Source organism: Octopus bimaculoides, chromosome 14 (assembly GCF_001194135.2).
Source record: "Octopus bimaculoides isolate UCB-OBI-ISO-001 chromosome 14, ASM119413v2, whole genome shotgun sequence".
Taxonomy (NCBI): domain Eukaryota; kingdom Metazoa; phylum Mollusca; class Cephalopoda; order Octopoda; family Octopodidae; genus Octopus; species Octopus bimaculoides.
The window spans coordinates 35764730-35775789 of NC_068994.1; the positions used below are offsets into that span (position 1 = coordinate 35764730).

At 37.3% G+C, this 11060-nt stretch overlaps 1 protein-coding gene and 1 long non-coding RNA gene across 8 annotated transcripts in view; one reads left to right on the forward strand and one right to left on the reverse strand.

Annotated features, from left to right (window-relative positions):
- The window catches only part of LOC128249440 (uncharacterized), a 347579-nt gene that overhangs the window by 301269 nt on the left and 35250 nt on the right, over window positions 1-11060 (forward strand). The gene's annotated exons all lie outside the window — the stretch shown is intronic.
- LOC106868934 (protocadherin beta-15) overlaps window positions 1-11060 on the reverse strand; it is a 165989-nt gene that overhangs the window by 68250 nt on the left and 86679 nt on the right. Inside the window, exons 3-4 of one of the 6 annotated variants that reach the window (XM_052973082.1) lie at window positions 8084-8255; window positions 7271-7375 (exon numbers count right to left, since the gene is read on the reverse strand). The exons of 2 other annotated variants lie outside the window; for them this stretch is intronic. In XM_052973082.1, coding sequence (XP_052829042.1) covers window positions 8121-8255 — 135 coding nt within the window. In that variant the 3' untranslated portion in view covers window positions 7271-7375; window positions 8084-8120. Of the gene's footprint in view, window positions 1-7269; window positions 7402-7461; window positions 8256-11060 lie in introns of those variants that run through there. 3 more of the 6 variants (XR_008265537.1, XM_014914407.2, XM_052973081.1) reach the window with 3 other exon arrangements.

Below are 11060 nucleotides of genomic sequence, written 5' to 3' on the forward strand. Positions count from 1 at the left end.
ATGTGTTTATATATATATATATATGTATATATATATGTATGCATATATGTGTATGTGTGTGTATATATTATATATATATATATATATATATATATATATATATGTGTGTGTCTATATGATATGTAAATGCCAGTACCACCTGACTTGCTCCTGTACTGGCGGCACATAAAAAGCACAATCCAAATGTGATCGTTGCCAGGCCCCTCCGAACTGGCTCCTGTGCCAGTGGCACGTAAAAAGCACCCACTACACTCTTGAAGTGGTTGACGTTTGGAAGGGCATCCAGCTGTAGAAACATTGCCAGATCAGATTGGAGCCTGGTGCAGTCACTGACTCTCCAGATCTCAGTCAAAACCATCCTACCCATGCCAGCATGGAAAACGGATGTTAAATGATGATGATAATGATGATGTGTTGGTCTTTGTGTCTGTGTTTGTCCACCCGCCACTACTTGACAACCGATGTTGGTGTATTTAGGTTCCTGTAACTTAGCAGTTTGGCAAAAGAGATCAATAGAATAAGTACTAGGCTTAGAATATAAGTCCTGGCCACAGTCAAATAACTGAAACAAGTAAAAGAATAAAAGAATATATATATGTATATGTATGTGTCACTCCTTGTTGTCTTTTTAGGAATATGAAGTTACTAGGAGGAGTGGAATCCCAGTCCCATTGTTCTTGCCCCTTTTTGTCACCTCTTATGCCATGCAGGGAATACGGCAACTGCAGTCTAGCGGTCCCCAACACCCAGTCACAGGGGGGAACCAGTAGAATGCAGTATATATGACAGTGATTGAATGGTTAGAGATTGAATGTTTGTTATATGACTGGAAGAGTACCAAAGGACTGGTGCAGTGCCTGTACAGTGCCACTGTACAAGGGTAAAGGGGATAAACTTGAGTGTGGAAATTTTAGAGGTATAAGTCCATTGTGTGTAGTTGGTAAACTGTATGGGAGAATTCTGATTGTAAGGGCAAGGAACCAAGCAGAGAGTGTACTAGGGAAGAAGTAGTGCAGTTTTAGGAATGGAAGGGGTGTGCAGATGAAATATTTAAGGTAAGGTAGCTGTGAGAAGTTTTTGGTGAAAGGGAGGAATGTGCATTGGGCCTTTATGGACCTAGAGAAGGCATATGACCATGTGGATAGGGTTGCCATGAGGCAGGTGTTGCAGTTGTAAGGAGTAGATGGTGGATTGTTGATAGCTGTACAGTGTTTTTATAGAGAATGTAGGATGTGCATTAGGGTGGGTGGTGAAGTAAGTGAGTGGTTTGATGTGAAGGTGTGTTTAAGACAGGGTTGTGTGATGTCTCCATGGCTGTTTAATTTATGATATATGGATGGAGTGGTGAGAGAGGTAAATGCTAGAACCCTTGGTAGGGAAGCCCAAATGGTGGGATAAATTGAAGAGAAATGGCAAGTGAGTCAGTTGTTGTTTGCTGATGATACAGCACTGGTGGCAGATTTGAAAGAGCAAGTGAGGAGACTGGTAGTAGAGTTTGGAAGAGTGTGTGAGAGGAGGAAACTGAATGCGAATGTAGCTAAGAGTAAGGTGATGAGATGTTCAAGAGATGGAATGGCTGGTAGGATGGATGTGAGTATAAATGGTGAGATGTTAGAGGAGGTGAGTGTTTTTAAGTATCTTGGATCACGGTGGATGGGAGGTTGGTTGAGGAAGTGGGATATAGAGTGAGGAAATAGAGTAAGATACTTGGAGTTGTGAAAGGTATGCTGAGAGATAAAAGGTTGAGTATGAAAGCTAAAAGAGGTGTGTATGAGGGCGTGACTGTGTTGACAATGTTATATGTTGCAGTCGTGGGGGCTGAGAGACACAGAAAGGAGGTGACTAGATGTGTTTGAGATGAGATGGCTGAGGGCTAAGGTTGGTGTGACACGGATGGAGAGGATGAGGAATGAGGAGGTGTGAAGGTGAGCAGGAATGAGAGAAAAACTAACAACCAAAATGGATAGACGAACGTTGAGGTGGTTTGGCCACATGGAGACAATGGATAAGGAGTGGATTGTAAGGAGGAGGATGAAGGCAGAACCAGAGGCAGACCTCAGTTTGTGTTGATTGATGGAGTGAGGAAAGTTTTGGTGGTTAGAGGTGTTGGAGTGAGAGAGGCAAGCGAGTTTATAAATGATAGGAAAGCTTGAAGAGTATTTGTGGATGGATGAGTGAATTTGATGTCGCTCAATGGGACCTGGAACCAGCATGAGGTGGCAGGGGTATACCAGCACATGCTGTTGGGCCCCACTGCTGATATTGGGGGTTGCGTTCTGTGCCCTGACCCAAGCATGGGATGGGGCTCGCCTCTTTGAGCTGGGAAATGAATAGAATGCCTGGTGTGTGTCTTGTTGTGGCTACCCCCACCTAAAAAAAAAAGAATGGGGAATAGGTCTGGGTATATATATATAATATATGTATGTGTGTTTGTGCTTGTGTTTATTCCTCACACATGAGAACAGGTTTTCATTTGTTACTTAAATGTTACTCCCTGTTACTTAACAGTTTGGCAAAAGAGAATGACAGAATAAGTGCCAGACTTTAAAACTTAGCACTAGTATTGCAGTTGATTTGTTAGACTAAACCTTTCAAGATGGTACCCCATTGTGTTTGCAGTTGATTTGATAGACTAAAGCTTTCAAGATGGTACCCCATTGTGTTTGCCGTCCAATAACTGAAACAAGTAAAAGATCAAAGATTAACAGATAAAAATATACATGCGACACACATGCACATGCGCGCACACACACACATGCACACAACCACAAATACAAACACATTCGAACGCTTACACATGCACACACACATATAGAGAGAGGGGAGAGGGGAGAGGGGGAGGGTAGGAAGAGGAAAGTGTGTGAAGCGGATAAACTGCTGAAAACAGTCAAACACAGAAGCACATGTTCAAAGTATGTGTATTGATCTCTACAGTTCGAATAAAAATTTCCAATTTTAGGCAGACACACGGAGACAGTCTGACATTCGGTGAAGGCGATTTCGACACAAAAATCAGCACGAACACACAGACACACAGAGATCCGTATAAGAATTGGTTAGTGGAGAATTGCCTCCCTTGCAACGGACGTATCTTGTATAGGAATATTCTTTTCTTTCCTACTCTAGGCAAAAAGGCCCGAAATTTGGAGGGAGGGTGCCAGTCGATTAGATCGACCCAGTACAAAACTGATACTTAATTTATCGACCCCAAAAGGATGAAAGGCAAAATCGACCTCAGCGGAATTTGAACTCAGAACGTAAAGACATACCGCTAAGCATTTTGCCCGGCGTGCTAACGTTTCTATCAGCTTGCTGCCTTCTAGTATAGGAATATTTACTAAATTTGAATATATTTTCGACTTAAAGTATTAGATCAATGTTATATATAACGGACAATGACTGCCCCACTATCTGTGAAGAATGAAGGGTGTACTGACTAATTACCTTGCTTGATAAAATAACGATAGTTTTAAACTTTTTAATTATCCAACTTCATGTCAAAGAAGAAGGCATTATATGGTTCTTTTCCATTTCTGGTGATGAGCAGCTTTATCAAGATCCAACAAAAGTGTCTGAGAAGACTCAGTAGAGAAGAATGAGAATTGCTAGTTATTGCATCAAGCACCGAGAAGAACCCCTGTGTCAACTGGTCTTATGGCAGTCAGTTGAAGGAAGAATAAACCGGGAAAGAAAACATCTTAACCTATGTGAACAACTTGCTTCAAGATAGTGGAATGGCAAATGTTGATGAATTAAGGACATAACATGGGAGACCATGATGGATGGCATGCTTGTATGAAATCATTGAGGCATCCAGGAGCATGGCCAGACTAACTAGTAAGCAAGCTCCATAAAACTAGACAACATTACTTCTTTCTCAAGGCCCCTTTACTTGGATCCCCTGATACGTCTTCACCTCTTCATTATCATTCATACAGATCACATGTCTATACCAGTTTTATCTCCACTCTTGCATAGAACAACTGATTCCTTTGATGGTTGATTTCCTCTCAGCTTACCTTTGGTCTGTCTTTCAATGTTTTCTTACAATAGAAATCCAACAAAATATGATTGCTTCCTTTCTGTTGGGTCTCTTTCTAAATCATTTCCTTTAACCTCGTAATAGTTGACTATGATGCAATTACTACAGGAAAACATCTCCCTGTACTATTTAATTGGATGAATTACGAGTGCTATTTCCCCAGATATTTTCACCATCGTAGTAACTGTAACTGATGGTCCTGTTGTTTACCCTGCCTTCATATTTCTAATGGCAACTATGTAACGATCATCCTCAATAGCTGGTTCCCATGTTGGGTCTAACTGGATAGGTTTCCCTGCCTCCTAAACTTTCTCCTCATTCAGCAACCACTCATAATAGCATTTCTAAATTTCTAAAACTTAATTTATGTCTTAACTTATGCTGTGCTGATGATTTCATGGGTGGATGAAACAGTGCTATACATGGCTACCAATGACTAATAGCTTTTAAAATTTTAGGAACTTTATTTTATCTTATGTAAAAAAAAAACAGAAAATTAAAAATTAAGCATTAGAAATTTAAATATACATGTTTTTCAGTTTAACTTCGATTAACCAGGAAAATATTCTCTCTCCTTTAATGATATCACCAGAAACAAACCATGTGTATGTATGTGCATGCATGTGCATGTGTGTGTACATATATATATACATAAGCTTCTTACCAGGCATATTCAAACCCATAACAAAACCATTCAGTATATTCTCTCATGGAGAAAGTTTCTTGTTGTTGACAGATAAGTGTAAACACACCGAGTCAGCTCACAGTGTCCCACCATTCAGACTGGTGGATGTATGCACTTTTGAAGTGATCTGTCTACACCAAGAAATTTTTATCATGACAAAATACAATGAATGACTTTCTTATGGGTTCAATATGCCTCAAGCATATTTGAACCGATAACAAGTTTGTATTTATACACATCACTGCTTAGCACTGTCATCCCATGTACATACATACATGTCTGTGTGTGTGTGTGTGTGTGTGTGTGTGTGTAATATATGTAATGGGTGACATTATGCCAAAAGATACTAGATACAGACAGATTAGTGTTCAGACCAGATCAAATACCTAAAATCCAACATCAAACAGTGAGAAACAGAATCTAGGCAAACAAGAATTGGCTACAGGCAATGTACCAGTCAAACTAATGGAAGTAAAATCAAATAAAAGATGGACTCGCTGTAGTTAATGGCTCCAAAGCATTTATAAAATAATCATACAGATAGGTAAATAAACATAATTAAGCAGAAAAACCAGGTAAAAATAGGAGAAGTTCATATTCTAATATCACAGAAACATCTACAAAGGATTGCTTTGATACTTCTCTCTCTTTCTTATCTGTGACATTAGTGTATGAACTGTCTGGATATTTGTCTTGACTTTTGTTATGCTGATGGCTCCAAAGAAGGATGAAATAGTACAATGACTAAATATTTTAATGACTTTAGGAACTTCTATTTTATTCAATGTAAAAAAATTTTAATTAAAAATTATGAATTAGAAATTTAAATATACATGTTTTTCAACTTAACTTAGATTAACCTGAAAAAGATTCTCTCCTCCTTAATACCCACCAGAAGCAAACCATGTGTATGTATATGTGTGTGTGTGTGTGTGTGTGTATACGTGTGTGTGTGTGTGTGTCTGTGTGTGTGTCTGTGTGTGTGGTGTTGTTACAGTATGGACTCTCTAGGTATCTACCTATCTATAAAGAACTACTATGAAGGATTTGAACTTTCTGGATATCTACCTGTTTGTGATGAACTGCTATGGTCTTTCCTCTTTCTGGTTTCTACCGGTTTTCTACTTGATTATATTTAAATATGTTCATATCTGCATGAACTGTGGGTAAGTACACCATATTTCAGTTTGCAGCCTAATACCACCATATATATTAAAAGTTTATGAGTCAATACTACTGTGACCTGCTTTGTGTTAGTAATACATTGTTTTCATCTTTTAGTGTTTCTCTACAGACTTTCTATAGAATTTAGAGCTTGCATTGAACTTTGCACGTACACCCAATTTTTCTATCTTTAATTGCATTGTTTACATAGGTATATTCATATACGAAACATCATAACTTTCAGTGCTAGCTCTAGATTCTATAGCAAATCTGCAGAGATAAGCTTACAAATGAAAACAATGCGAAGTTAACACAAAGTAGGACACAGTATTGACTGATAAACCTTTAATATACTTGGTAGTATATTATGGTTGCAAAACGAAATGCAGTGTTCATACCAGCAATTAATATGTACGTACTAATTGAAGGCAGCAATCTGGCAGAATCGTTAGCACCTCGTGTAAAATGTTTAGAGGCATTTTGTTCGTTGTTACATTCTGAGCTCAAATTCTGCCAAGGTTGACTTTGCTTTTCATCCCTTTCAGGGTCAATAAAATAAGTATTAGTTGAACACTGGGGTCAATGTAATCGACTTGTCCCCTCCTCCAAACTTGCTGGCTTTGTGCCAAAATTTGAAACCAATATGTATGTACTGATTATCAGGAATGTGTTTAATATGTAAATTAGTCTGTCCAGGAGTGTTACACCACTAAACTTAGTGGCTACTTAAGCAATGTATTCAGGGATTGTTGATGGGTTGGATGTGGTGCTGAAGAAAGAGCAATAATTCTGGAAATATGTATGTAGACACATTAACAATTTTTCTGTCTTTGCATTCATTATTTACATAGATGTATTTGTGTTATGTCTCAAGCTACTGCTATCTAGCACCTTTGGATGATTGCTACTCAACCGCTACACAACTGCTACTCAACACCCTACCATGGCCAGACTACCTCTATCTATATGTCTTGGGGGATCCTACTTCTTTGTCTGGGGGCATCGCCACAACAATTTGTATACAAAATGTTGTAATCTTCTGTTCTGGCTTTAAATTTTATAGAAAACCTGTAGAGCAACATTTAAAAAATGAATATCTGTATGACCATTTCATAAATGCTTTGATAACATTTAACGATTACCTATCTATCTTTTATTATATGTATATGTATGCTTATGTATATATGCATGTATATATATATATGTGTGTGTGTGTGTGTGTATATGTATATACATATGTATATTTACACATATATAGATATATATTTGTGTGTGTGTGTACACACAAGATTTTCTTATTAATCATGTCAAAAATGAGATATGTTAAGAATAAATAAATAAATACTGTGTTTTAGTATTGATATTGTGAAAAACTTACCTAATATTTATGGTGATAAGGTTCTGGAGTTGTCATCTGCCCATGCAAGCTTCTTCAGAGAGCTGTAAGTGCAGCCAAAGTGATGTGAGCCCTGACTGAAGAAATGCTGTGTGTGTAGATTTAAAAAGTTATCTGTAAGAGCACCAATAGCTGGTGAAGATATTTATACGAGTAGAAGGATAGGATTTAATAAGGATATAAATGTAAGGGTCGAGGGATTACACCTAATGACTGGAAGATAACAAAATTTTTAGTTAATATAAATATAACTGAATAAGTTGTTAATAAAAGAAAGCGGTCAACAATATTTTTTGAGGGTACAATTTTTTTTTTAATTTCTTCTGTTATTTATTTATTTTACAAAGTTCCCTTTTGGGATATTTTTTGGCAAGAAATTTTTTATTTCAAACAGTGTTGTATTTTGTTAGAGTCGTGTTTGTTATTTTGTTAATTTTTTTCCAGTTAATAAATATGTATTGCCTTTTTCATTATCTTCTTTTTTTCAATGTGAAAAATAAATAAATAAATAAATAAATAAAAAGAAAATAATAGTAATAATAATAATAATAATAATAATAATAATAATAATAATAATAATAATGACTCTTTCTTTATTGGCTACAAAGGCTGTGAATAATAATAAATATGTACATTGTTTGTCATTGAATTTGTGATGAGGTGGATGGAGATCAATGAACAAGATATGAATGTGTGATGAAAAATTCCTGATGAGAGCAGCAGCTTACTGGAATAATAGTAAGAATAACAAAGGGTGTTGGGTTGGCAGAATCGGTAGAGCACTGGACAAACATACCTTGTGCTATTTGGTTAAGTCCCTTTACATTCTGAGTTTAAAACCTGCCCTGGTCGACTTTGCCATTCCTCCTTCCGAGGTCGATAAAATAAGTACCAGATAAAGTACTGGGGTCGTTATAATCGACTAAAACCCTTGAAGGTGGTGCCCCAGCATGGCCACTGTCCAATGACTTAAAACAGTAAAAGAAAAAAAAAGAATAATGTCAATAACTTACTAACTATGCATGTGTTCAATAGCTAACATATTAATTAATGAAATCAACAGGCCACTAATAAAATGCAACAAAATTCTTTTTAAAAATTCAGATATTTGCATAATATAGGAATATATGCTATTTGACATTTGAGTACCTTTCCCATTTGATTAATGACTTAATTCACCATGACATAACAGGAAAATGAAACACAAAGACACTATCAACAGGAAACAACTGTTAAGTAGGTGATGGGAACATATTTTATATTGAACATTAAGAATATGATAAGAATATATATGTATGTATATATATATAATAATAATAAAATTATTGTGTATAGTGCTCAGGTGCACAACAGCTCATCAAAGGTGTATGTACAATACATAGAGTTATGTACAAAAGTCAGGAAAGTGAAAAGTCTCTGAGTCATGATGTATATGTGTGCATGCATATGGAGTGGGGGGATATCAGGTGTAATAGTGGTGAATTGCAGGAAGCATGGAGGTTTTAAAGGATACAATGTCTCAGCAACTAACAACTGATGCAGGTAGTTTGTTCCATGCTTCAGCAACTCTGAGTGTGAAAATGTTTCTGAAAGTCATAGGAGCTATGCTGTTTCTTGACTTTGTAGTCATACTCACATGTGTTAGACACATGGAGCTCAAAAAGGTGCTCAAGTTAGGTCTGGGCACGATGGTTAATAATTTCGTGGGTATTTAACAAGTCAGTTGCCAGGCGTCAGAACTTCAATGTATCTATGCCCAGAGAAGCAAGGTGTTCAGAGTATGATAAATGCCTGTTGGAGGGTATTCACCTGGTTGCACAAATCTGAGTAAGAAAGGGGTTCCAGACTGGTGATGCAAATTACATGTGTGGCCGCACCATAGCTATATACAGCCTTAAATAGATAGCTGGAGAGCGGCTGACAAAGGTCTTGCTGAGTGATGCCAAGATACCCTTGGCCTTCTTGACAATTTTAGAGATGTGCTTTGTCCAGTGCAAATTGCTGCTGACAGTAATGCCCAAGTCGTGTTCACAAGAAGACTTCTTGATATTAGTATTATAGAGAGAGTATGTAGACACTGGGTTTTTCCTGCCACGATGCATGATCGTATGCTTGTCCATAGGCAGCTTGTGTTGCCAATCCATGATCCATTATTGCATTGTGTCCAGATCCGATTGCAGGAAAGATCTATAGTGTTTAGGATCTGTCCTTTTTATCTCAAGGTACAGCTTGATATCTATCATCTGCATATTTCAGCACTTTGGCATTATTTAAGTTGGCATCTATGTCATTAATGTATGCATCAAACAAAAGGGGACCAAAAACAGATCCCTGCAGTACACCAGATGACATCTCATAGGGTGAAAAATGCTGTCCTAGAACTGTGACTACCTCTTTTTGGCTGAGAATGAAGGACTCCAACCAGTTAAAAAGATCATCTTTCATACCCATTGCAGAGAGTTTTGCCATAAGTCTTTTGTGTGGCACAGAATTAAAAACTTTAGCAAAATCAAGGTAATCAACATCAACCCATGAACCACCATTAGTGACCCAAGTGATGTCATCAAGAAATTTGATAGGTTGATCACAGCAGCTGGAGTTAGGGATAAATCCGAACTGTGAGGGCTGGATAAGGCTATGAGAATTCCAAAAGTTCCAGAGTCTTTCTCTCACACAAGATTCCATCAGTTTGGTAATGCAGCTAGTGAGACTGACTGGACGATATTTGACAGGCAACACACAGTCACCCTTTTTTAACGGAGGAATGACACTGGCAGTTTTCCACTGCTCCAGAGTAGCACCATTGTTAAGACAGAACTGAAAGAAGACTGAAAGCTGGTGCAGAAGAAAGTACCCACCACATTTGAGAAGCAGGTACGTAACACCATCTGCTACAGTCCTAGGTGCCCAATGTTTTGTGATGGAAACTGTGTGGAAGCTCATCATAGATATGTATGCCTGCATGTATGTATGTATGTATCTATCTGTGTATATGTGTGCATGTGTATCTGTGTATGTGTGTGTGTCTTTACATCTGTGTTTGTCCCCCCTCACCCACTGCTTAATGACTGGAGTTGGTTTGTTTACATCCCCCATGACTTAGCGGTTCAGCAGAAAAACAAAATAGAATAAGTTCAAGACTTAGTAACAAACACAAACATAAGTACTGGAGTCAACTTGTTCAACTAAAATCTTTCAGGTAGTGCCCCAGTATGACCACAGTCCAAAGACTGAAACAATTAAAACAAAATAAATAAATGCAAGAAAAATATTCAATGAAGAAATGACACTATCATTTAGAGAGTAATAATGTATTGATCATGTTGGCTTGTATGGGAGATAACTCAAGGCATGATTTAGTATCATTAGACTTCCTTAGCAAAGCAGACATAAGCCATCTAAAAACATACAAAAACTGTTCTTGTTGAAGTAGTCATAAGGAATCACTAATTAGAGTTACAATATTGTAATCTGTGTAAGCATGAAAAATTAGTGTATTTATTATTTTTTAATATGATTTTGTCATTAAAGTGTGGGGCACTACGTTGAAATGCTGAGTGGAACAAATCAACCCCAGTACCTAATTTTTAAGTGTGGCACTTATTCTATCTGTCTATTTGGCCAAACCACTATGTTTACAGGGGGGGGGGGTCATAAACAAACCAACACCAGTTGTCAAACTGTGTCAGAGACAAACACAAATACAAAATCATTCACTCACACACACACAAGTGCATACATACATATTATACATATACACATATTATATATAT